A 27,501-nucleotide genomic window follows, 5' to 3' on the forward strand; every position below is an offset into this window, starting at 1 on the left:
TGAGGGTGGGACAAAGCAAATGAAGCTAAAAGAAAACAGAGCAGATATTCCTTATCTTCCTACTTCAGAAAAATGTAACGTAATAAATAGCTACAGCTGTAGTTCTCTGTTTCCCCAGTGTCTTGCAAACACAAACACATTTAAGCATCGATAGTGCCTTGCAATCTTTTTCTTTTCTGTTTAGTTTTTCTCTTTCCTTTTTTTTTTTTTTTTTTTTTTTTTGACTGCTACAGCATTGGCCTCTTATATTCACAGCCTTATAGAGCCCAAGTGGTGTTGGGGCAGCCTGGCCCTGACACCCGTGCAGCCTACGTTGAGCTCTGAGAAGACCGATCGTCGTGGGGGCTGCCGTCTGAGTTCTCTGTCTCTCCCTCGGAGATGGCCTGCATGGGGGTGTTGTACAGCCTGCAGCGCACGCTGTACCGGCTGCTGCTGGCTGCTGGGGGTGCCCTGGAACGCCCCACTCTTGATGATGCTGACATAGGAAAGCTCTTGGAGGAGAATCCTTCTGCGTTGACCCTGGGGGAGCAAGGGGAGAGAGGGGAAGACGCGTCGGGGCTCACTGCGGGAGGAGACTCCTCTAGGCTTTGAGGGGCATCTGCTGTCAGCTCTCCGGGTGACTTGGGCAAAATAGGGCTTTTCAGAATTTCCGTGGCAGACATCCTGTAGCTGGAATCGGAACGGCTGCCCTTTTTAAGGAGCAGCAGTTTAAACTCCTCGTTGGATGTGTTTGATTTTTTGGCATTCCTGTAGATGAGCCCAGGGGACCTCTGACTGCTTATGGGAGTGCCCACACTGCTGGGTGGTGGCATGCTGCTGGTAGGGAATGTGCTGCTGGCAGGGACTTGGCTGCTAGTCCCAGATGAAGCTCTCAATCTGTTTCTTACAGAAAGGTCTCCAGAATCCTTTCTTCCAAGAACTTTCCTTTTTGATCTGCAAAAAAACACAAAGGAACGAGTGTTTGCTTCATACATTATCTTAATAGAGTAACATTAGTGCTGGTCAGATGGACTGTGCTTTCATATTAGCTAGAGTTCTCCTAGTCCCTCTCTCAAATATCAGGGGCTGGCAGTGACTGATGGCACATGAAGCCACAATAGCTTCTGTGAAATGAAGGAAGCACTGAGCCACAGTCCCACTCAGCCTCAGCCAGCTCTTCTGAAACAGAGCATGCACAACCAGCTCTTTATAAAGAGGACTAGGCATCTGGAATATTAGGTAATAGTAATACCGTAACCTATCCAATATGAGAAATACATAATTTCATCTGAATACAAAATATGCCAAAATGGAGGAGATGCCTTCTCATCATCCTTGCTACAATGAATCACTCACCACCCCAAAGGTGATGGGCAGAGGGCAGGAACTACTTGCAGGCAGTTTTCTTTGAAGAGAAGGATGTTTATTAGAGAGAACGGCCTGATGTTGTTAACTGTAAAGCATCCTACACATACCATGAAGATACTTAGAGGGTACACCAGGCTGTAATAAGCATCTTTTAAAAGCTGCTTTTTAGAAAACTAAACTCAATAAAGTAAGAAGGTAGTTTCAGGACAAGACATAACCATTGAATAACCATCCTACAGTGGGAAACTGTGTAGGGCTGCATGTTACCATTCCCCATTGCTGCAAGGTTAGGTCACCTGTGAATGACTGCAAACAGATCTTCGGTGGTGCGGGGTTTGTTTGGAGACACAAAGACATCCTCAGCGTCAGCCTGCAACTCCTCACTCAGTGGAGACATGAGGGACTCATCGCTTGGAGAAGACTCTTAAACAAGGGAAGAGGCCACACTGTGAGTCAGACCCCACCGCACTTCACAACAGCACTGATGATGCAAGGCACCAGCACGCTTCACAACCGAGAGACCAATACCACCATGCAGACTTTAATCTAAACATCATGTACATTGCATGCTGGAGCCCATAAAGGGGGCATTACTCAGGCCTGAAACTAGGATCTCCTGTCTACTGGGCAGCAGTGATAACAAGGCTCCTCTGTACACAGGGTTAGTGCTCCACCCTTTTCTCTTTGGCTGAAATGCAGCACAAGGGAGAATATAAATATCAAAGAACTACACTCTGCGCTGATAAATATCTCTGGGCTGACTGGCCAGCTAGCAGATCGGAGCCGGTCTGTGTTTAAACTCAGAGAGGAGTGCCAATTTGCAGCTCCAGCCTGCTTTTTGAATCCACCACCAGTAACATGCAAAGCAGCACGACTGGGTTTAAACCAGAAAAGGTTCACAACTCACCTTTCAGTGAAGGCTCCTCCATGTTGCCCGCCATCTCCTCCACCCTGCCATCATCTGAGGCACTTTTGGTTGGGATACCTGATGCGATATTGTCTTCCTGCTTGCAAATCGCTTCGCCGAGTGAATTCACTGCTGCAGTCTCTACTTCATAGCAGATATTCCCAGGCACATCGTGGCTTACATCGGGTTGGTGCTTAAGCTGATCGCTGATGGCTGCTCCCTCCACCTGACCTGGGCTTTCACCTTCAGGCCCAACTTCCAGCCTCCCGTCATCACCTGTGGAAGGCTCTGGCTGAGCCTGAGCTTGCTGAATATCTTGCTCTGTTTCTGCTCCCTGGATGGATCTCTTTGCTTCGTCATCACCCGTGAAGACAGATGAGCCCTTCTGAAACCTATCTGCAGAGATGGTCCAAGTTCGATTTAGAGTGCTTTCTGGCAAGCACTCAGCGGCCAGGTGTGTTTGATCCTTCCCAGGTTTGATTTCAACCAGACCCTGGCTGCCTGAAGTTACAGCTTCTTGCTCACAACTATTCTGACCACTGAAAGAAGAGCTTTTCTCTAAAGGCTTTCTGGGGCCCGCTTCTGCTGTGGAAGCATCGATGTACGACATTATGGCCTCCTCTGTGGAGTACTGGCGCGATACTGGCTTCTTAGCTAAGAGTGGCCTCATTTTGCCTGGAGAAACATCGGTTGCCATCAAGGTGGTCTCCTGTATGCACAACAGGTCTGGGGTGCTGCCTTTCTGTTTCCCTCCTTCGGGCTTGTTGACTGCCCGGAGGTGGACAGACTTGAGAACAGAGGGTGTGATGGCGAGGGCTGAGGGAGGGCTGGGATGCAGGGCCTCCCCCATGGCACTCTGCTTGCTGTGGCTGAAGGCATGCAGCTGGTGCCGGTGAGCGAAGGGCTTGCTCAAGACGTTGTGAAGAGCACTTAGGTCGAGGTGAGTAGGAGGTATAATCGGCAGTTCGAGGTCTTTGCTCACTGAGGCGGTACCATCTTTTGAGAGCGGCTGCTGCAGTGATGACTTCCTCTCTGGTACTTTCGGCTTCCTCTTGCTCCCCCCTGGAGACAAAGGTCCCGAAAAGAAAGCAGTTGGAAAAGAAGAGGTGGGTGTCTCTGACTGGCTGGAGTACCCACTGGAGGGTGAGGCCAGCCCTGCCAGCTTCTCGGGGGAGGCCAGCTTAAATTCGTTATCGACGGAGGGGAGGGATGGGGTGGTGGCTCGTGACCCGGACTGGGATGTCTGGGATTCAGAGCTCTCTGGTGACTTGATGCACTCTATGACTGTAGTACCCGTAGCGGTGCTTGAATTGGACAAGGACCTGTAAGGATCGCTGGATTTCAAGTCGTTCAGAAGCCAGAGGTCTGCATAGTGAGGTTGTTCAGCACCTTCATCTTTAAAAGAGGGGATATCGGCAGTGTCGAATGGAGTGTCTTTTAACCCACTATCAACCTGGTTTGCCCAGGAGAGCTCCTGCTTGGCTGGCAGGTTGGGGCCTTCCACTCGGGAAGGTGTGTTTGAAAACTCAAGGGGCAGTTTCATCTCCCTGGCAGTGTGAGAAACATGCTGCCCACCACCGATCTTTGGTTCTTTCTTGTCAGGAAAGTCGGTGCTGTCCTCCGATTTCCTCAAAGATGAGCTGCGTTTTGGTGGGGTTGGCTTTGCCTTTGGTTTCTTCAGTGAGATGCACTGCCTTCCCTGCCTCCTGTGGCTCACGCACTCCTGCCAGGTGCAGTCAGCCAGGCTGGAGGTCACGCTCCCGGTCTGGCCGCCCTCGGAACCCATGGCTGCATAGTTGCAAATATAGCTTTTATTACCCTTGAGACCACAGTCAAAGTGCATGGAGGTATAGTATCCCTCAGTATCCACAGAAAAGTGTGAGCTCGTGTCTGCCTTGTCAGAGGGGCTCTTTTCGAGAAAGCTGTCGTAGGTGGCCATGCTGGTGAAGCTGGGGCACCCCAGGCTGTCTGCCTTTGGGCGCTCAGGGCTGAAGTCCTGGCGACAGGAAGCATCATGGTGATGGTGCAGGTAGTTCCACTCACTATCACTTGTGTTGCTGTTGTTGGGGTCATCTAGTAAATCCGCCACAGTGGAGGTGAAGGAGCTTGCCCTGTGGCCTCTGACCTTGTCTGCATGCTCACCAAACTGCTCCGTGATGAAGACACTGGAGTCCTCGTTGGCATTGGGAGCGGTGTTGAGCGACAGCTCAGAGTCACAGTGCGAAGAGCCCGTCAGTGGCGGAGAGGCGGCAGGAGGAATGGTTTCAGATGTCTGAGAGGGACACGTGGAGCTGCTTCCACTCCAGTTGCCACTGGAAGACTGGTGGTCTTCTTTCTGGTCCATGTGGCTGCTAAGCAAGACTCCTGCTGTGGAGATAGAGTGAATGGGGCTCCCAAAGGTGTCTGAGTTGGATGAAATCTCGCAGCTGCCCGAATCGGCCATCCTTGACAGTCGTGACCTGCCCCTGTCACTGATGCTATGTTCGGGGCTATGTAGGTGCTGAGGACAAGTTAAACCGATGGGCTGATGCTCTTGTGAACCCTGCTTGCCCAAGACCTCCTTCCCCTTCTTTGGGATCCTCTCCTGGCCAGCTAGGAAGTGCTCTGCTTCATAGACTGCATCCTTGGTGGTGGCATCCTGATGGCCCTCTGTGGCCCGAGCACCCTCGCGAGGAAGGCTGCGAGAGCGGATGCGGTTGCTGACAGCGGCAGCGAAGACGGCATCCCCATTGTCTGCCAGCACCAAGATGTTGCCGGCAGAGTGGGAGAGGGAGGCGACAATGCTCTGCCCTCTCTGGGCACGGATCCGCCGCCGGGAGGGAGCAGCTATCAGGATTTCTTCAGTCTGGCACTCTGAGTCCCGGGTCCCTGACCTCCTGCTGCCAGAGCTGGAGAAGTCCGGGTTTGCGTGCACAATCACATTGCGCTCTCTCGCCACCGGCGACTCGTCTGAATCTAGGACACATGGAAAGCCGGGTGAGTAGGAGGCAGCTCCACGTTTCCTGGCGCGAGACGACCCGCGGAGCAACCCAAGAAGCATTATCTGCTGTATTCTTTCTTTTTAAATCTTGCTGAGCATTGGACCAAATTTATCTTTGTCTTAAAGAGTACATAAGGAAGACCTCATCCCCGTGAGGTGGGGAAATTCTCCTAGTCCTGCAATGTGATCTCAGTTCTCCTATGTGATCTCACATAGACCTGATCTTGCTGCCGTAAATATTAAGATAAATATTAAGGTTTCAGGTTTTTTTGCCACTATTTCAACTAGTTAAAGGCAGTTTTTAGGAGTGGCTGCTGGACAAAACACTCCTTCAGCATCTAAAAATAATTCTATTTTGGCTGTCTTTTCAGAATTTCCATTATCTGCTTCTTTACTACCAAGAATATTTTCAAGGCAACAGGATCTTTCTTTCATAGGTTCTCTGGTTGCTTATTCCCCATGATAAACACATTCCTTCTGATTCCCATCAAGTTTCACAGCAATGGACCGAGATAACACAGCCATCTTCTGGTGCAGATGAACATTAAGAAACAATGATCCTGTTAGTTTCATTTTGCATTAATACCATTTAAAAATGGATTTGCCCTCAACAGAGTTGCTCCTAATTTACCTCGGACAAAAAGTGAGGTAAGAAATTCCATTTCAGGCAAATATCCTTGGTAATAAAGAATGGAAGCAAGGAGTCAAAAAGGAGCATGATGAATAAAAGGAATATTTAGCAAAGTTTCTTGTAGGGTACCAGCAGCTCTCTCTAAGGCAGATATCCAACTGCACATCTGAATGAGTTATCTGGCTGTTGTGACAGCTCATCATCACTTTGCTGAGCAACATCTGTCAGTTCTTTACCTTAAGCTCCCTTCACGCAAGAAAAAACTTTCACTTCATCTAGTTACTTTTTATGCACGTAACTATGGGTTCATAACAGAAATAAAATGGAAAAAAAAAAAAAAAAAAGAACTGATTAACATTTACACAATAAGAGCTGAACACGTACATCTATATTACTCGGTAAGGCCCCCAGTCCGTCAAGGCCATATGGAGTAATATAGCTTTGCTTACTGTAGTAAATAAAAAAAAACAACAAACCACATCATTCCCAAACTCCACAAGCATGTATGCTTTTGAGGTTTTGTTTCTTTTGAAGGCTGACTACCACCTCATTTCCCTGCAATTTAAGTTGGTTAGAATGCTATCTACGGAAGATTTGTATTTATACTACACCTATTTCTTGTTGCACTCTTCTGGGGATGCCAGAGATGGTTTTCCTCCTCCTCAACTTTCGTCTCCGCTGTAGTACAGATTGTGAATGAACAAGAGAGCAGCGTATACTAGCCTCTCTGTCAAAACCAACTCCTGCAACCCATAAATAGGTCTCATTAGCCTTTAGAAATAGTAAACAAATTTTCATGGCTGGAACACAGTGGAGGTATGTGAGCTTGGATTAAGCCTGTGAATAAACATAAGGGAGCCCTTATGTAGCTCTTATGTAAATTATATCACAGTATATCACAGTTTTGAATCTAATTCCAGCTCCCCCTCAGCAGCCTGGTCTGCCAAAAATAACAGAAGGAGTAAAAGAAAAAAAAAAATAAAGAAAAGAAAATCAGGAAGGAAAATAGAGTTGAGAGCTCTTGGTGACAGGGCATCTTTCTTATAGTTGTTTATCCATCTGTCATAGGGACAATGACAGTAACTTGTCTGCAAAGAGTAATCTGCTCAGCTATAGCCTGACTTATTTTAAGCAACTAAGCGTAAGAAAACAATTTACGGTTGTAATGCCATATTGCAGTAGTCGGGCGTTTCTTAGGAGACCAATATGCTAAGGGGGCTAACACTTCAAAAAGGAAGGAGACAGCTAAAATGGGGCCGAGTCCCCGTACAAGTTTAGAGAGCATTCTTTGTGATGATCACACGTGGCCAAGGGTAAGATAAATGGGCAGCTGCTGTTTATTTGTGTGCATCAGTAAGTGGCCTGATTTTCTCAAGCGGGCAGCACAGATCCCATGGATGTGTGAGAGTCTGCTCTGTGAATCAGGTCATGCAGTTAATCAAAATCCTCAGTTTGGATTTCAAAGCCCATGTTCATGTGCACACTTGTTTACAACCATGGTCACACAGAATAGGCAGGAGTTCCTCATTTTCTGTATGTTTGTTTCCATGGCATTAGCATGGGGAAGTGTCTTTCACTGTGCTTTTTTACACCGTGTTGTCAAAATAAAGGAGGCCACTGACAAGACCCACCAGAAAACCAGTGCCCATCTGTGCTGGCTTTTCACACATACTGTACACCCATACTCTCTAAAGTTGGCGCGGGACAGGTTGGAAAAATGTGCCAGGTCCGTAAAAACACTAACATAAGGATCACTGGTACAGTGGTTTGTAATCTTAAGAAAAATAAACAAACTAAATCAAACAAAAGGAAAACAAAAAAATCCTGATAAGAAGCTCTATTTAAATAGCGTATAATTATAGAAAACATAATTATACACAGACATACACATACATATTACACTACATAACAATGTAAAACATTAAAAAGTAACTTTCTTGTAAAAGTTCTTCTTGAAATCTACTACAGTGAAATAGAGGCTTCAGACAGATGTCCTGTAACCACCAATGCCCCTGGAATAAGCAGAGGAAGAACTTTCTTTAATATGGAACAAAAGTGCTGTAATCTCCAACAACAGTAATTTTCAAAAAAGTGAACATTTCTCAGGGTTGGGAGAAGCTTAAAAAAAAACCAAAACAAAACAGAGAACTGAAAGCAAACTCTTTGGAACATAAAAAAAATCAATCAGCATCATTGCTGGTTTTCCAGCAATTGTGAGTTAGCCAAACATGCTCTGAGTGCCAGATGCACAGGGGTCATCTCTGAGAGGAAAGTGGAAGAGAGTATATCCTCCCCGTGACGCATACAAATTATTCCCATTAGTGCTAATGAGAATGATACACATAAACATCCAGAAGATTACATACCATTCTTGATCTGTAAAACTGATCAGTGGAAATTTGGTTCCAATGTATGGCAGGTGGACTCTAGGCAAAAATGGCTATTACTGGAAAAGTTAACATCGGTCCCAGACCTAACTCTCCTCTGAACTGCAGTAGGTGACAGTAGCCTTATTAGAAAGCCTTCATCAGTTAGGATCCTACACTGAATCTAGAAAGGGCATCTTTTTAACACCAGCTTTACCTCATGGAAATGTACCACACTATATATGGGTTTCTGCAGGGATTTTAATTGGTAGTGCCCAGCCTGTGACTTTGACCAGCCAGTTCCCAACTTCCAGCCCAGCAGGGTCTATGCAGGCAGCTCTGCTGGCCACAGCTAGCCAGAAGCACCATCCTAGTGGCGGGGGCACCCACTCCTGAATGCCACCTCCCTGGGTGGGCAGAGCTGGCAGCACCCTGCAGTGTCCCCTCTGTTGCCAGGGCAGAGGGGCTCCAGGACCACACTGCTGTCACCAGGAGGATGCATACAGCTGATGGTGGAGCAGATGGGGACTTGTCACTGTGACACTGCAAGCCCAAAAGCCCAGAGCCTCCCATCTGGAGGCTGAAGCTGGACTGTGGGCATACAGCCCTCCCCAGCATCACGGTGAGCCTTGCAGCCTGTCTTTCAGGAAGGTTGGGCATGGCTGATAGTCCTGGGAAAGTGGAAAGGGATGTGAGGGGCTCTGACCTCTCCCCCAACCCTCCAGCTATTGGGAAAATAGAATTAATTTCAAATATTTTCTCTGGGAAATGAAGGCTAACTGAAAGCTCCCTACTTTTTTCCCCTCATAGTTTATATTCAACTCTAAAACCACGGAAGTCAGCCCACTTTATGCTCTTACGTAAGTCAAAACTCAGTGTGAAATATTACTGAGGAAAACTCAGATCAACTTTATGTTTACCATAGCCCTCTGGAAGGAGAGAAAGAGAAAAAGAGAAAGAGAAAAACAGCCTGATTTTTGATTCTAGAAATGTTACCTATCACATTTCATAAGTGACATACTTGCTGCTTCTATAAACAGGTTCTTCCTCAAACAAATCTAGCCAACTCTATTCAAATGTTATAGAAATAAAAGAAAATGCCGTTACTATACCTTCAGCATAGCTGCATGTAAAGACATCTCAGAGCGATGGTTTGCATGCTACACAGTCATGCCTTGCATGTTTAAAGCACTGCAAATAGTAGCCTACATTCTCTAGTTTCTCTTCTCCTGCTACACATGATAATCATATGATTAATTTTGGTGGCTTTCTGCATTATTTCAGTCAGCTACATTCCAAAAGTTATTTGAGGTCTTTGTAAATACAGACTGTAGGTTACATACACAACAAAAGTACATTGTTTATACAGGGAACCAGTGTTTTGTTACACTGTATAACATGACTCTGAAAATACCGGACAAATTAATCCTACATGCGGCTTCAGTGATTCCAGCGGTCACGCATGAGGGATGAATTTAGCCCACTGTCTTCAGAAACCAAATCCTCAAGCTAGGGTCTTTGCCCCCAGACTGCACAATCCCATGCCTTCAAATAAATTAAACAAAATAAGTACTTGATCTCCCTTGAACCATGCAAGAAATAAATAAATAAAAAAAAAAAGAAATAGAAGAGATTTGTACCAGTGACATTGATGGGGATAATGCAAGAAGAAATCACTTGGGCATCTTGTTTCATTTTCTCCTCTGGAGTTGGGAGAGGTAGTGCTTTACTCCAATTGGTTTGCTTATCCAGTGTAGAAGGGATATTATGTATTGGATTTTTCGGCCTCTGCCCTAACATGACATCTGTATCTTCGTCCTCTGGTGGATGGGACTGCAAATGAATACATTCAAGATCAGTGTCTCCCACTCAGACACAGGAGGCTAATTTTGAAACAAAGCAGACACACAGATCAGAAATCAACTGCAGGGATGCAAGGAGCAACCATTCTCACTAAGTTACCCAGCATAAGCTATTCTCCAATGGAAAAATAACATCCTCAACATACTTGGAAAAAGTCAGCCTGTTCACAGTGACATTTACAGGACATTTCCTCCATAAGAAGGGGCACGTCCTGCATTCCCAGGTACCCATTGCAAGTGTGCCCTCAATTACCATCAGCTTTAGGCTTGTGGGCCCTCATTTGCATCCACAACCTTTTGAAAACCCAAGTCTGCTGATTACAAGCAAGAACTGGTCCTGTTTAACCATTTGTTTGAGAAGAAGCATCAGAAGGCCCAAAGTTTTAAAGAAGTTCCCTTCATACTTGAGAAAAAACATTTGCATTTCATTTTTACACACTCAGACCAGGAGCAGACCAAAGTTACAGCCACCCAGCAGCTATGCAGTGGGAATTGGCAGGCATTAACAGGGCAGAGGTACAGCAGCCAAAGAGACGAGTAGCAACCACCAGAAGAAATTCTGTTTACAAACCATGCACATTTTTAGCCACAAGAAGCACTAGATACAGAAGATAAAGAAACAGAGAGAAAAGTAAACTGCATGGAAGAAACACATATGGTTTGTTTTCTTTTGGAAGAAACATCCCCCGACAACACTCTGTCTTGCAACACCACTATAATTTCATGTAGTAAAAGATAAAGAAATTACACACATTTTCATGTGGTGCTGGCTACCAGATCAGGTTTGGGGAGCCTTTTTGTTTGCAAAAAAGTTTCTGTTTTGTTTGGAAGGGATGGAGGGTAGAAACACTTACCTTTTCCTGCATAATTTCCCTCCCCTTTTCCATTAATACGTTCTTCTATAAGCTGTGACAACTCTTCGACCAGCCTAGGCCATCCATCTGCCTCTTGGTTTTTAAAAACGAAGCACAATCCCTTTCAGGCTGGCTCTCTCTTCAGTCCTGAATTCCCAGCTGCTTAACTACCAGCCTTCCCCCTCATGCCTGCTGTTTACACTTCATTTCCCAGGTTTTAGTTTTGGTAGCAAACATGGTGAAGATAAAATATTGCTCCCTGGCTCCTTAGCAGGATGTCGAGCAGGAGGGCGTTGAACACCTCAGGATCACGCCTGGGCTGCCATTGTACTTCTGCCATTCCTCCGCCCAGGCTCCTTACAAATCCCAGAGGAATTAACCATCTCAGGCTTACCAAACAGCAGATAGTCCCTGGCCTCAAAAGCATTTAAGACCTTTACTCAGCAGCTACTATTTAAGCTGTGTGGAGGGCACGCACTTACCTCGCCAGTGTCACCTCCCACAGCACCCCCAGACCCGAGACAACACACGCGTCCTCCTCCTCCTTCTCCTCCTCCTCCTCCTCCTCCTCCTGCCTGCAGAAAACCCCCTTTTCCCACGTAGGATTTCAGTCAAACATCGCAGCCTTCTTTCTGCCTGCAGCTTTTGTGCTGATTCCCGGCAGACGTGAATAGCTCATATAAACTTCAAGCACAAAAGACTTTGTTTCCTAGGTAACTGCCCCCCCCCCTCAAAAAGTTTGATGCATGCATGCAAAAAAAAAAAAATCCCAACAAAACAAAAACCCTTGCACACACATACACAGACACACACACATAAGGAGGCTGCATTTGTTGCTGATTCCTCCTCTGGATGACAATGAAGCTCTGGACAAAGCAGTCAAAGTGACCCTGGCTGCCAGAACTCCTCCTCTCCAAACCCTGGCATCCCCAAATGGCCAGAGAATTGTTGTGCTGGCATTGATTGAACAGTTTCTTACTGTTTCAGAAAAAAAAAAAAAAAAAAAGAAAACAGAAATGGGGCAGTTTGGCAAAGGCATTCACAAATTGCGAGAGAATGAAATGTAATTGCTAATGCTATCAAGTCTGTCCCGGTTGAGGTATTTTAAAGGAGGTGACAGGAGCAGGTGGCTTCATTGCCACAAGCTCCCAAAAACCCATCCAAGGTGATGAATGAAGTGTGGGGGGGTGACTATTGTGCCTTACTGACAAGAGAAAAAGAGAAAAGATTTCTTTTAGTGCAGTAAAGTTAGCAAGTGAAAAGCAAGCAAGAAGGTTAGGATCTGGAAGGCAGAAGAGTTGAGATAGGGCTGTTAGTTGAGAATTGCTTGTTTTTCCAGTACCTTTCTACTCCAGGGGGTCATGTGGCAACACTCAATTGGGGAGGGCGAACGGGTGCTGTTAAACTATAAATGTGAAATGTAAAAAAAAAAATAATTAAAAATTAAAAACATACATAAAACATTTCTGGTAAAAGCACATAGTTTTTTTCTGGATAAACTACCATCAGAAACAAAACAAGCTGAGGTTTCCACCCTATTTCATAATGATGGGTTTGTTCCCCAGAACAGGCTACTTCTCTACAAAGTGCAGCTCAAGCAATTGTGCCCCCAGAGTGGTTTGGACCCCTGTGAAGTCTGTGCTGGTTTTTCTTCCTCAGATTAGACAAAACTGCAGTGAAATTGGTTCAATCTCCATGTGCAGACATGCTTAAATTGTCCCAAGAATGCCTTGTATCGATTTGGTAACTCAAGCTGTGTACTGCCTGGAGCTGACGCAGTGCAAGGTAGTGATCCAATTACATTATAAATTATATATTTCATCATAGAAGGGAGTTTTTTCTGCATGAGTTATTTAAGCAATGGTTTTAAATAATTCTGGTCCTGAGGGTGATTTATCAAATGCATTGATTGCTAAGGTTTTCTCATGTTATCATTACATCTCTAAGGTTGTAATTATTGTGTCAGGGTGACAACAGCCAATTGGTTTTTTGTCACTTTATATAATTTTTAAAAGGAAAGAGATGCCCAGAAGGTCCTCATCTTGGTGAATCTCTGAAATCCTCTTCATTCAGATAGTCTGGTTGATTTGTTGCACTGTCCTGTTTACGAAACCAAGGAGTGAAGGATGGCCTCTTTTGAAATAGGAAATAAAACAATGAAGACAGAGAAAACAAGCCTGTTGATCACACTGGAAAGCTCCAGTAAGTGCTACTTGGTGGGGGTTATTATCTCCTACTGCAGTAGTTAGCAGACTGCTAAAGAATCATATGAACATTTTTTCCTCCCAGTCATTATCAGCATCACTATAATGGATGAAACACAAATCTCCATTTGAAAGACTGCACTATATGGTCTCACGTAAGAAAAAAAGCTGTGGTGAGTCTCAGAAGGCCTAATTCTCCATCTTGTCCTACTCTTTTCCTAGATACACACCTCCTACTTTGCCCTGGTCCCTGGTACAGGACTAAAACCAAGGAAAGCCTCCAAATGAGCTGCCCATCAGTCTTACAGGAAAGTAGGGAGGAAATCAAAAAAGAACTGTTCCAAAATAACGTTTCCAGCAGGTTAGTTTCTACCCAGGTCAGAGCAAAACCAATTCTCCCAAGCTGGGAAAGTCCTTTTTGCAGGACAAACACCTCTGTTCATGAAATGGAGATAGTGAATCAACCAGTGAAATCTGCTCTTCATATACAGAAGGGTGATTTCTCCCTTGGTTCTTTGGCTGAGTTTTCATCACCTGCTGTAAGCAAATTGGCTGCAATTTGCAGGATCAGGGTTTGAACTGAAATTTGACTTCCCTATGGAAGGTGCTGGAGGCTCTCCCGGGAGGGTGGAGACAGAGGGAGACAAATGCTGCTGAGGTGACCAGAGTTCAAGATACAAGACTCTTTGCAATGTCCTGCAAAGGCCTGTGATAGTCTCAGTCAGTGCAAGAGGAGAAGGGGATGGAAGGGACCTCCTTCCCCAAGCTTAGTGCACAAGCCACTTGGGGGCAAACCTCCCTGGAAGAAACAGCAGGACCTTGACTTTGGCCTCAGGCAAGGTCTGGCTATGCATCTGTCTGTCCTGTGCAGGGCTTTCCTACTTCCCCTGTGTGCCACTCTGCCCGACTCCTCCAAGGAATCTATCTGGTTATACGTCCCCACAACCATTACTGATGTGCCAAACTATCAGGTCTCTGATTAAGCATGGCAGGACAAACATCCAAGGTAGGTTCCTACCACAAAGAGGTAGGACAAACATGGAAGTGATTGGCAGAATTTCAGCTTCTGATGTCACAGCAGTACTCCTGAGAAAGCCACTGTCACCACTACCTCTCCAAGGGGTCCCAAGGTCACCTCCTGCCTGTTCCCATGCAATGCCCACTGCCAGGCAGCTGAGGGATGTTGGCGGATAGCGTCAGCCTCAGCATTTCAACACCTCAGCATTGGGGAAGAAAGAGAGCTGCCGCTCTTCAAATGGTCTCATTCACTCGGAAGACAAGAATATCTCTGAAAGTCCTGAGTAAATACGTAATTAAGCAAGAAATTATTATTATATACCCGAGGCTGTTCTGGTCTGATGGGCAAATATGCAGCTAGGCAGTTTTCAAAGTGAATTTCTTTTGTGTGGGTGTGCTTGGCACTTGTCAGTGGTAATAATCAATCTGTTAACTACAAAGCCAGAACACTTTAAATAGGCATTTTTCTTTAATGGACTAAGATTGCTTTGAAACCAAACTGGTGCCTAATTGCTTGAATAGGGATTTACTCTGCACTCACTGACAAATCTTTATTTTCTGAGCTATACCATCAACTTCCCTTGCAGAGGTGCCATTGTGCTTGTGAAGCTGCTTCTCAGTAAAAATTTGATTGTGTATGCACGTGATCTGATTTCTCATTGCTCCATGTCTCTTCCATGTGAAAGTTTTTGGTTTCTGTGCACTACAGCTATAAAGTCAGATGTCCAAATCTGAACCAGGCTTCCCCAGTAGAGATAAGGAAAGAGGTATTAACACAGAGAAAATCAGCTCACCTTTCTTCAGCCCCTAACTCAGGGTGAGTTGAAGCACTGTCCCCCCTGATTTTAGCAAATGAGAATCTTAATCCCCTTCAGTGACAAAGAAGCAATTTAGCAGGTGTAAACTTGCCAGTCTGTCAATCTATGGGCCTGCCCCATTTACTGTCCCAGAGCTAGGATCCAGAGGAGGAGATGAATGGGTCAGTAACAGGACAAAAATGTCACCTCAGCCTCTTCTGTTTTCCACCCACCAAATCTTTGAGACATCACTGTTGTTTGGGATCTTCAAGATTTAAGGAAAGAATGGTGCAAGAACCATCATTTGCATTAAATCATGTCCCAACCTTCCTTGCCTAATGGGATAGCACTACAGGAGATACTGGGATTTCAAATTTAGGGCACAGGGTGTATTGAACACAGGGCAGTGGCGAGGAGAAAAACATCAACCTAAGAATAAAGAACTAATTTTTCTTCAGATAATTAAAGATGTCTTGGGAATGCTAAAGCCTCATCAAGAGCACTAATCCTCAACATGTTTGTCAAATGTAGGCACAGCTGAGTTGATCCCTTCCCCTTCAGCTCTGTTTGACCTTGTATGCAAGGTGTTACCTCACAGGACATTTTGGTGCCTGAGTCACATTCCTCAAAAGCACAGGGATGATGCTGGCAGTGCTCACACAGCCTTGGGAAGGAGCTAGCAGCATGATGCTCTTCTCCAGAGGATTATTTTTTACTTCTGCTGCCTAAAAGCTGCAGCTAATAAAAAGCATATGGGATCAATATTATTTCTGACTTCAGGCTTCTATAGAACCAGAAGGGGGAAATTTCCTTCCCAGGATAACTTTATGAATAGGGTGGGAGATATTCAGCCCAGCAAAAAATTAGCATGTGTATGTAAGCTTCATGTATGGCTCATTTCCAGCAGCAAACAGAACATATGCAGGATGCTTTCACCTTCTGTGAGCACAAAAATAATATGTACTTATTAACAGGACATCCTGATTTGATGTTTGAGAGCAAACATTCAAGTACTGGAAAGGTAACATGTAGAATAAATATGAACTGCTGTTTAATCCCATATCCACATGAGCCAAGTACTGATTTCTTCTGTGGCCGTGGGTTGAAAGCTCCCTACCTCTCTTTCTCTGCCTGCAAAATAGAGAGCCTGCTGCTTCATTAATTCACAGGAGTTCAAGAAAATGGTACTGATTTACATGCTGGAAAAGTTAAAGGTCTGGTAAAAGCAGAAGAAATACTAATAAAGAGTTAGCAGCTCTCCGGTGTTTTCAGAGCACAGTTAACTACTTAATTAAAAATTAACATTTGTACCTATACAGAAGCTTTCTATTGCAGTCAACTGATGCTGAAGAAGAAACAGCAGGAATATTTTTGACTGTGTTATTTCTGATGCAAAATACATCCCTGCTCACCTGCCTGCTCACAATGTATACATTTCCATATGTTTCATTCTCCTTAAGTTTTTGTTTCCTCTGTTTGTGGCATTTTCTATTCTTTTGGAGCATCACAAATGTGATCTGTTAAACTACTAACAATCCTTTAGTGATTAATGTACTGCTCCACTGTCTTGACAAGGCAAAGACAAAAATGAGACATGTTTTCTGACAGAAGTCATACTATGCGTGGCATTCCAGCAGACAATGGTACAAAATAATAATGCCACAATACAAGGTAGTAGGTACTGTGCTTATTGCACCAACACTGCTATGCAAATTCATTCTGATGAGTAATGTCAGGAAGGTTTTATTTCTAACAGCTACAGGTAGGATTGTCACACAGAAAGTGCACAGCTCAACTCATGCCCAGCCCTTAACTCAGTTATTTTTTACTGAGGCTTTGTACAGCTTCAGGACAAAACTGTGGAAAAGTTATTACATTCAGTTGTGTTTCCCTTTCCTGTATGAACCATGCTAAGGCAGACCACAGGGAATATTTTTGAAATGGCAGGGTGATGGAATAAATTACCTGATGCATTATTTTCTTTTCATATTAGCTCTAGCTAAGATCCCAGGGAGAGGCAAAGCCTGGATGGAGAATAACTGCTTGTTTCTTGTGTCTTAGATTTCTGCTCAGATTATAATTTTGAACAAAGTGACACTGAACTTTGTGCAGCTGTGAGTGTTAATTTCCACATATTATAAGTTCCTGGCTCCATTCCCATTATTATAACAGCTATACCATGATGGGTTTGAGAAAGTGTGCTCTCATGACATTCTGAACGTGAGTACTGAGATTTTGGAGACTGGCTGGCTGGACTTGGGGAACCAGAGAAATTAAAAAGTCAGAGAAAATGAAAGAGAAAGCTGAAATGCAGTTGGAATGACACAGCATCTTCACACGCAGTGACTGGTCTCAGCAGTGCTACAGGCAAGGTTGTCATGGGAACATGTGTAAGGAATATTTCTCTCATTTTTAGAAGTCCATGCCTTCCTCGTACTCTCCTCAGATTATTATTTCTTTTTTCATTGGAAAAATGCCTGAATGAATGATACTTATAAATGTGCTGGTTGTTTAGTTCTTCTTTGTAGACAGAGACTATGCTATAGTTTTTCAGCTTTAAAAATGAATTACTGGGATGGAAAGGCAAGTAATATCATGTAGACAAGTAATATCATGTCTGCAAAACCAGGAGGAGCATGGAGAAAGGGAATGGGAAAGCAGTACTCATTCTTTCTCATACTCTAAGAACCGGATGTAATGCAATGAAATTATAAGGAATGAGGTGTGAAACAAATAAGATAATTTTTCGTATAGATTGTTATCTGTTGTATAGATTCGTTGCCCTTATTTGGCCCCTGTAAAGACAGTCGTGCTTAAAATTGAATCTTCAGTTGCTGTGTCTGATTTTCTCTAGTTTTACTATACAATATGCAAGATCTTTTGAAAAGCTAATAGCCACCTAGTTGGTAGCAGTAAAACAGCAGGCTAATGGTACAAATGTGGAGGCTTTGGCTAGTCTCAGATATAAGTAAACTGTTTCTCAGTAGATTTCAGTGGTGATAGTTCACACAGTGGTAAAATGAATATTTCTCAAAATCAAGCCACTTATTTTATGGCTTAATACATGCACTCAGTTTGCAGAAGTCAGATCCTGTAACTTCTAAACATTTCCCAGCTTCTCATTGGTCTCTTCCCTAATTCACAGAAAACACAGAAAGGGGCTTTTATTGCTGTTTAGTATTGCTTTTACCAGAACCTTTCCAGTTCATCAGAAAAGTGGAATACAGAGCAGATTGCTAGGATATGAATAAAATTTCATGTAGGATTTAACATCTTTAGTTCATTGACAAACAGATGACACGATCAGCTGGAACCAGATATCAAACATTACCAACAGCCTCTGAAGCAGATACACATTTACAGATGTCAAAAAGCTTATGCCAAAAAGGGCAAGCTGGACAAGAAGAGTACTCTCAACTTGCTCTTGTAACAGATATCATTAAGTCATGAAGGCTGGCACAATATCAATTAGTTACTCACTGTTTCAGTGTCTTGTAAAAGTATCTGATTAACCTTCTGCCAGACAGAGCATTCATGTGTGGCTTCATCTTGCCTTATTCTTTCCTTTTACAGTTGCCCCACGAACAAGGAGTTCTCTCAGAAATGGGTCAAGGCACTTTGAAGTACTCTGGCATTGGAATATTTGCAGTTTTCACTGCAGAACACTGCCAGATGCCTTGAAATAGATAGGATGACAGTCCCCCAGCAGCTTGTTTGCTCCTTCTTAGAGAACACTGAACCTGGCTAGCCACCAAAAAAAAAAAAAGGCTCAAAATGAGTAGGCACAAATCTTAGTGTTTTCCCTCTTGAAAAAAAAAAAAAAAAAAAAAAAAGGTGGACTTGCTGATAAAGCCAAGACATCTGCATTCACTTGACTAAATTTTGCCAACTAACACAGGACACAGAGGATTGCTCACTATTTATTCTCTTTTTGTGTTCCACAGATGGAAGTAATGGCTGAACTGCTCTGATTGTTTTCCAAACACAGCAAAGATTCAGGCCTTTCACTACTGAGTATGCAATTTCTAAAGATGTGTCTGGCTCCCCATCTGATACTAACTAAGCTTTATGTTCAATATACTGTCCAAACAATTATCTGTAACTAGTTTTGATCTATAATGTGGTGTTACCTCTCCTTTACCTTTCAGTGACCCTAAAACAGCCCTAGCTTTGATGATGACTTTTAAAGAAGAAAAGGTAAGTCTGTTTCTCCTTTATGCTATCCCTTTCTTCTCTTTTCTATGCTATCCCTTCACATCAAGGTATCTTGTTTCAGTTGAATCATAAAGCCTGAACATTTGACCAGTTCAAAGCTTGCAACACTTCCCTCAAAATCCTCTAGATAAACAGCCAAAAAAGCCAGAATAGTTAAACTAATCAAAACTTTATTATGCACTGCACACTTTCAAATGAGAAGCAAAACTTCCTATGGACAGATTTGCTGACATTTTGGTCCTGGTCAGATGTTTTACAGTGTTACTGCTTTACCACTATAGTATTTTTATATGGTTAATAAAATGGATTAGGATGAATGTACTTGGATTTTTAAGCTAAGTAGGTGATGATTCAGCAGCTACACACTTCTGTGCTCACGAATATAACAGTGCTGAGATGCCAATGTCTCTGTACCTGCAGAGGCAAATCTACCCCAACACTGATGGCTGGCATTAGACATAGGCATCACTTAGAAGTCAAATCCATGTTTGACCTGTGGAGTTTTAACTGGTTTGAGGAATGCATTGGCTCTCAGCACGGGGCAGAATGTCACTTTCATGGGTCAAACACCCCAAGCCACAGAGGTACAGAATTTCTGCTGAAACCAGTGGGAATTATGGACCAAATCAGAGATAAGCTTGTGGATCTGGTGCTTTTCTTTTAATGGTGATAACTACCATATCATCAGCACTACTTTGATTTCAAATTAGTGCAGCACTGGCAAGTCAGCACAGACATACAGGACGAGGTCTTCAGCTGGACTTCCTGCTTGGCTGTCTGCGAGGACATGTGTGAGACATGAAGCAGCTGAAAAAACTGCATGGAGGTGGAATCTGTGGAACAGGATCATTGTCCATACATATGTGGAAACTGTAGTTCCTCGTGTCTGCTGAGCCTACCTGCACCCATTTGAGCCTTAAGCCAGTACTCATTGCCCTTGAGTTCCTGGCTCCTGACAATGCTAATGCCAAGACTGAAATTAGAGAACTTTCTGAAATTACAGGAGGGTTCTGGAAGTTCTGCCTAAAGCAGGATCGAAGAATGTGAAGGAATGTGTGAATGAGTAAGTCTGTGTGCTGGCCACACATGAAAAAAGAGGTTTCTAAAAGGAAACATCCACCCTGGAGCTGGCTGCTGGAAGACTGAGTAACCTGAGTTATGCTGCTGACAGTATTTAAGGTCAGCTGTGTTGTACCTGCACAGGCTCAGGGAGGGTGGGGGGCCACATGTGAAGCTCTGTCACACTTACGTCCCACAATGCCAATAATATGTTGGTGTGTGATAGATGCAGTGGAAGACTTACTGGTAGCAAGTGCCGCTCCTTTATCGCTTGCCTCTTTTGACTGCAGATTGCAGGGAAGGGAAGGAAGGGGGGAGCCACCACAGTGATGGGGCCTTGGACTTTTTGCTCTCTGTTATCACCTCGGCTTCGATGTTCTGTTTTGGGGGAGAAAGAAGATAGGAGTCTTTCAGAGTGTTCAAAACATAGAAATATCTCTATTAACACCACAACAAAGACACGAAGAGGACGTGCACTACAAAGAAGAAAGTCCTACTTTTCTCCATAGACCAGTACCTATGATGCCTATTGCAACTGAAGGAGTCACCTACTAAGCATCTGAGCCTCTGGAAGAAAAGCACTCATTCAGCACACCCCAACGTCTGTACTGAAGATGAAATATCACCAAATGGAATTTTAAACCCTTTATTCCAAGTGACAAAAGATCTACCTTATAGAGCCTTGGGACCCAAGGCCTGATTCACGATGGGAACCTACATCTCGTTTGGACTTGAAAAGCCAAGCTGCAGTATTACCTCCAGTCTACCAACACACCCTTTGGGGCAAAGGAAGTGAGGCCCCAGGTGGGATTTCTTTCCCTAGCTGCATCACAACCCCAGGTCCTGAACATGGGCTTGACATGGAAGGTTTGTTGCAGTGTCAGCTCTGCATCCTGGCATGCAGGAGAACATCCTGAAAAGGTCAGGATCTCTCCACCCCAAGTCCAAAGGAGCCTTGCTTCAGTGTGGGATCCCAATATCCAGTCATCTTACAGTATCAGTCGCAAGTCTCTGAAACCTTCGGTGTGAACAGGGGGATGCTCCTGACTTTCCATCTCTAATTTCAGATGACAATCAGATAATTGCTGTTTGCACAGAATGCTGCTGGAAGGGGATGATGGATTTACTTGATGCACATAGCTGTAGCCCAGCCAGCAATGCCTGTTGCTAGAAAAAGCTGCTTTCTCACCAAATGTTTAGTGTGAATTCCTCGTGGTAAAACAGATGAAGAGATAAGGCAATTCTGATAGAAGAAATTGTTAAGAAGCAATAAATACATTTAGGGTAAATTTCAGGTTATAATTTCACTCCAATATGTGCAGCTATTTGGAAAATAAACTAAAACAGCACATGCTAAGCCACCTGCTGAACCTGCACATCTGCCATTAAACTCAGAGGATGGGAAGTTGCCAAAACTGAGATTTGTAACTTTAAAGCGATGAGGCATTTTCAGACAGCTGCCTGTCAGGTTTCCTCCTGTCCACAAGATGGCAGGCAGAGATCATCTTGGGCCGAAGAAAAGTGCAAAGCAAGGCCAGAGAGACCAGAAAACCCAGCTTCTGCCCTACCCCAGCACTACTGCCACTGCAATTCGTCTGTATTGCTCTTCCCTGGGCTATGAAGATGTACTGCACCCTCAGTGTGTTCTTGAGCTAAAATCTGTAGAGAGGTTCAAATGAGGTAATTAACTGGAACGTTTTACCCAGCTAACAGATGTGCTGCAGATCTGAGAAATCTATTACTATTATAGCCTGATAACAATAATAAATGAGCAATGCAATGGTAGCTGTTGGTGCAAAACACTTCCAACACAGGAAGCTACTGCTGAACATTTTAAGGGTGACTTGCATGGACTTTCTCCTTCCTTATGGCACAGAAAACAGACGGGCTTGTTTGCCTACTTTTATATGCTTCCCTGTAAGAATTTTGTCTTGGATAGGTTCCCAGTAGAAACTGACCTTTACTCATCTCTTGTCATCTCTGTAGTGTGCTGTTGTAGTACCATCCAGATGTTTGCACCTACTGAATTCCGTTTATGGCAAAGACCCCAGGATCTTGGTTATGACTTTGATTGTTTCCACTTCCTCCCTGTGTTGCATGATTTGGTTTTGAAGCTACAGGTCTCCAGTTTGTTAGGCAATGTCCCTGGTCTGGGGAGGGGACACCTGCCTAATCCCTCCAAGATGCATGGGTTATCACCTGACTTTCATCTGCCACCCTTGAAGGACACAGGTCTCCTCCTGTATTCTGCTTGAAAACCCCATGCAGACAGCTCACTTTCTGCTGAGACTCTGTCATACCACTGGGCTCCAAGTTTAGCTTGTGGGAAGTTATATCTTATCTGTCCTAGAGCAGAGGCATTGTTTAATATCTCTTCAGCAGAGAGAGAGAAGATGGCCTTGTTGAAACACTCAGCACCTCCATCCTTTTGGGGTCAGCGCACGGAGTTGCTCACACAATTCAGACACACCCATTTTGATAGAAAAACATATAAACAAACAATATAAAAAGGACAAGTAAAAAGTCCTTTGCAACTCTACTGTAGTAATCATAAACAAGCTGAAGAGGGCAACAAGCCTTTTCTACTGCTGGATCACCTCTTCAGCTTTCTTCCTTAGCCTGAGTAATGAAGTCCCAGCAGAAAGCAGTGCCCACAGCCCTGTACCTGGACCTGAAGGGGACCATGGTGAGGCATCACATGGATGGAGATGGTGCCTGAGCATGTGTGAGCACCCACCTCTGTGCAAGGCTCTCAGGTGCTGCTTGGCGTGGTGGTGCAGCTCCTCCACACAGGGTGGCCTTGTGGAGGGGAGGAAGATGTTTCTTTGCTGGTGCCAAGGTGCTCGGTAGTAGACACTCAGTTTGCTCTCTGCATCCAGGTTGGAGACAGCTGTGGGATAAAAAACAGAATGCAAAGTTACACTCCTGGCCTATCTTACATCAACCTAGCCAAAAGCAAAGGCTCTTGCTTGGAATAGAAGTGCCAAGCATGAGCACTGGGGATGGCACAGCACCTCTTTTCCCACCAAATAACAGCAACCATTATTTTCTCTGTGTTTCAGTACTACTTTTTAGCACTTAGCATTTAAACAATGCCATTTTGCCAGATAGAAAATGGTTGTATGGGGACAAGAAGGTGCAATTATACTAGATCGGTGTTAAATATACAAAATAAAGGTTATAATAATTTTATAGACAGCAAAATGAAAATGCAAAGAAGCTAAGCAACCTTTCCATGGTGACATTTTGAGCAATAGCAGGGGAAAGAACGGGTCCCTCATTTCATGATTCTCACTGACAATAGGCCCTTTCATTACATAATGTTAAGTGTGAATAATTTCTGACACAGGTTGCAAGCTTGTTGCCTTCCAGAGCATAAAGACTGAGATTAACTCCCTGCCCTGCCGAGTGACTTTAAAAAGTCACCTACCAAAAGAAGTCACCTATTAAAAGAAGTGCCCTCAACAGACAGACTTCTGAGGGACAGGAGAACTTCAAGTCCTCTACAGAGAAATCCCAGAAGCCTGCCTCTGAAAGTTACATGAACTGAGTCCACTAAAGGTTTGAGAGAACTTTTCAGGAGCGCTGGGGCTGTAATGAGATGTGCCCAACCTCGGTGCCCGCAGTAGTTAGCCTTCCAAGGGACATGGAGGATACCAGTGCCCTGCCCCAGCAAGCTGCATGCAGCAGGCCTGTCCCACTGGTGCTCAGCAGCCCTAGTAATGCAGCAGTACACCCACAGGTCTAGCAATGGCCTTCCTCCTTTTTCTGCAGGCATCAATAGAAATGGTCAACTCCTCTTGAAACACCAGGGAGCTGCAGCAGCTCTTTTGCTTACAGTAAGTACATCACAGAATGATGCAGGCATGACCCTGCCTGCCAAGGAGGTACCTCCTGGGGTTCCCTTCCTAGCAAGGAGCCAGTGTGCCTTGGGCTTGTCCCCCAGTGGCCACATACTCCTCTCTTTTGCTTGCACCTGTCTCAAGCAGAGCAGTACACCCTAGCCCTGTTTCCTCACCCATCTTCCCCTTCTGGCAGCAGAGCCTGGAGGAGCTGCCATGACCAGATCAGAGGTGGCTTCCATCTCAACACAGTCCCATGCAACACTGATGGCCAGAGCCCTCTTCCATGGACAACATTAACAGGAATTTGTAACTCAGTGTTAGGGATGCAGCCTTCGTTCCAGTTCCCTTCTCCAGCCACCATTTTGCCCACTACAATGACGGGCATTTTGTGGTGGGATGCTGCCCTTACATAACTTTTATCACTCCAGGCAAGCACAGCCCTCAGCTCTCACCCAGCAGGGCCCTTGCCACTTCCACAAGAGAAGGAAAAAGAATTCCCACCCACTGTGGTGGGACACTACTGAGGGAAAGGCTAAGACAGAGAAAGGTGCTGGTGGCAGGACATCCACAGCAGTATGTTGTCCCTAGCCAAGGAACTAGCATGTTTTGGGGCTCCCATTGCCTGCCTGTGCTTTTGCACTCCCCGACCTGCAGGAGCAGTTGCCCTTTTTTGACAGGGAGTCAGTGCAAGATGTCAAAGAGCTGCTCTCTGGTGCAGATGCTTTGGTCTTTCTGGTTTTCTTGCTTTCTTTGATGCAAAATATGGTATGCCTTCACCCCAGTAATTTATATAGAGAAAGGAACTGGAAAAGTACAGCAGGAAAAGAAAGAGGGAGCAGAAACAAGGAGGGAAAGCCAGAAACCATACTGCTGTGTGTGGGATGCTGACAGACTTTGTAAATTTCTTTCATAAGAAAAAAAGTTCACAATACTTCATGGGTGTCATGACAGAAATGGTGGTGTGAGATGGTGACAGACCTGCTAAAGTTCAGGTTCTCAGAGCTTCAGCAACACCCAAGGGACCCTGAACTCTGTTCAGTAGGCATCCTTGCTTTCCTTCTTTGGAAGCTAAGTGTATTTTTGCAGGTTGGGTTTCACTCAGTTTACAGTATGTTTGCAGTGTTGTTCCATGCAACTGGACAAGGTGTCACTGCAAGCAATGGCACCAGCATGAAAAGCAAAATGATTGATAGTGAGGTGGATTGTCAGATGAATGATGGCAATCTGTAGATGTTTCTTCATGGTTTCTTCAAGGATTTACTAAATAAATTATCCATTGTAATAATATAATGTTGCCAAATGGTAAGCAGAGCTTTTGATGGCTTGTCTGTCTGTCACCACTGCAGTAGGTGAATAATTCACTAGCATGAGCTGATTTTATATTTCTTTTACCCCTTGAGGGTAAGGAAGCACTATGTCTATTTTACAGACAAAGTACTGAGACACAAAGCAACTTGCCCCAGTTCTGTTCTGAGCCTCATTGCCTCCTTGGGAAGTTCATCTCAGGACAAAAATTTATAAGCAATATTAATGATACCCCACCCATTTATATTGCTGAGAATATGTGATATTCATGATCACAAATTGTACCCTGGAGGCTAATGAAACAGCAGGCACAAGCAGTTCCTTCCTACTCTCAGAAAAAACTGTCTAGACTGCAGCTCTAGTAGTTGTCTGTGATGGAGCTCAGTAAGTGAGTGGAAAGTTTTACCAATTTATGAATTGTTCAGACATTTCATTAGACTAAGATAGATTTTGCTGCAAAAATTAGCTTGTAGAAAGCTTCAGCAGCAGTGTTTTACAAATAAAAAAACAGTAGTTGGGTTAATATACTTCACATTAGGCTTAAAAATGTAACCAAGCTAATACAATTCTGCTACACACTTCTTGTTGAAGGTGTACACTGCTGTTCATAGATAATATAGCGTGACCTCTTAGCCATCAAAAAAACTCTCCCTTAGCCACCAAATCTGGCAGACCTGTGCATATGGCTGTACTAGAAGAAATATAAAGCAAAAATACATTGCTTATCTTCCAATGATAGGAATACCCTGTGCCATGACCACAGCCAACACACACCAGTATCTTCTCCCCTTTCCCTGCAGGAACTCTGATTTCCCTTGTCAGAAATATGCCCCACTAACAACAAGAAAGTAGAAATATTGCACAATAGGCTCTGAACTGAACGGTCCTTTAAAATACTGGAGTGGATTTGCTAGGCAGTCCAGAATAGAAACTAGAAGAGCTGGCAAAAAACTCATAAGGGGATGAATGTTTTCAGCCTGCAGTGGGAGAAAAGCTCAGAGGGAGGGAGAAGTGTTGGGTAGATCAGAGGACAATGCTGGCCCAAGGACAACTAAGTATGAATCCACCACAAATGCAATTAGGCTGGATGTTTGAAGAACAGCATCCCAACATCAGAGCAACGAAGCTCTGGAAAAACCTTCTGGAAAGGGGAAAGAGAGGGAAAAGGCTCACTGGTAAATGAGTGAGCCTGCAATGTTTTGATGGGGATTACCAGATGTGATTGCCTGCCAAGAGAGGGACTCACTTTCACTAATTCCTGGGACATTGCCCTTTGCACATGTCCTTCCATGTTCTGTGCTCCTGCAACAGCATCTCACCTGGCCACTGGTCTTTGGGCCCCTGACATGTAGGTACCATTGCTGGGAGCTGAAGCCAGAGAATACAGCTGCAGTAGCAGAACATGAGTTGTCAAGGCCACTAGAAGTCTGATCATCTGCACAGGGCTGAATCTCTTTCCTTCACTAAAAGAAAAAAGCCAAACTATGGCAGGGTAATTCAGCAAAGACCACTGGACTGATATCTAGAAAACCTGTTCAGTCAAAGCTTCACCATATACTTCTATTAAGGGCCTAGGTTAACCATTAAGACTCCCTATGCCTTGTTTCTGCAGAAGGGGGATAAGGTATCTCTTTCAGCCAGCACTTCCTTTCACTCAGTGTTTTACACTGCAGGCTGTTTTTACAATGCTGAGCCTGTGCGTGGCTGTAGCCCCTCAGCATCATCATCACATGCATAATAAATAAAGCAATACAGAAACTGTAAAGCCACAGTCTTTAAATTATTAACAGCTGGACACCACAGTGATTGAGGAAAAAAAAACAACCCTGTACAGAAATAGGAAATGCTGCTTTTCAGGCACATCATATATAGACTGTTAACATATTTTTGGTGTGTGCTTTGGTCAATTTAGAATATACAAGTGAATCATATAAACTATCATGTTCATTTCATTCTCAAGCTAAAGTAATTGTTTTTCTGTCTTGTGGGATGGCAGAAAGATGAGAGACCATTTAAATGGATTCTCCAATATGTTCTGCGGATCCATTAACATTGGCTGGTTTCCTGACAACCAATATCAAACAGGCATACATTAATGACTGTTCTCATGAG

At 44.3% G+C, this 27,501-nt stretch overlaps 1 protein-coding gene across 1 annotated transcript in view; it reads right to left on the bottom strand.

Moving 5' to 3' along the window:
* Positions 1-201: 201 nt before the first annotated feature.
* NHS (NHS actin remodeling regulator) overlaps positions 202-27,501 on the bottom strand; it is a 255,314-nt gene continuing 228,014 nt past the window's right edge. Inside the window, exons 2-9 of the mRNA XM_030452989.1 lie at positions 22,977-23,129; positions 20,484-20,617; positions 12,290-12,352; positions 9,872-10,064; positions 6,477-6,608; positions 2,255-5,209; positions 1,644-1,770; positions 202-933 (exon numbers count right to left, since the gene is read on the bottom strand). Of these exons, the coding sequence (XP_030308849.1) occupies positions 309-933; positions 1,644-1,770; positions 2,255-5,209; positions 6,477-6,608; positions 9,872-10,064; positions 12,290-12,352; positions 20,484-20,617; positions 22,977-23,129 (4,382 nt within the window). The 3' untranslated portion in view covers positions 202-308. The remainder of the gene's footprint in view (positions 934-1,643; positions 1,771-2,254; positions 5,210-6,476; positions 6,609-9,871; positions 10,065-12,289; positions 12,353-20,483; positions 20,618-22,976; positions 23,130-27,501) is intronic.

The sequence above is a fragment of the Calypte anna genome, chromosome 1, assembly GCF_003957555.1.
Source record: "Calypte anna isolate BGI_N300 chromosome 1, bCalAnn1_v1.p, whole genome shotgun sequence".
Lineage (NCBI taxonomy): Eukaryota > Metazoa > Chordata > Aves > Apodiformes > Trochilidae > Calypte > Calypte anna.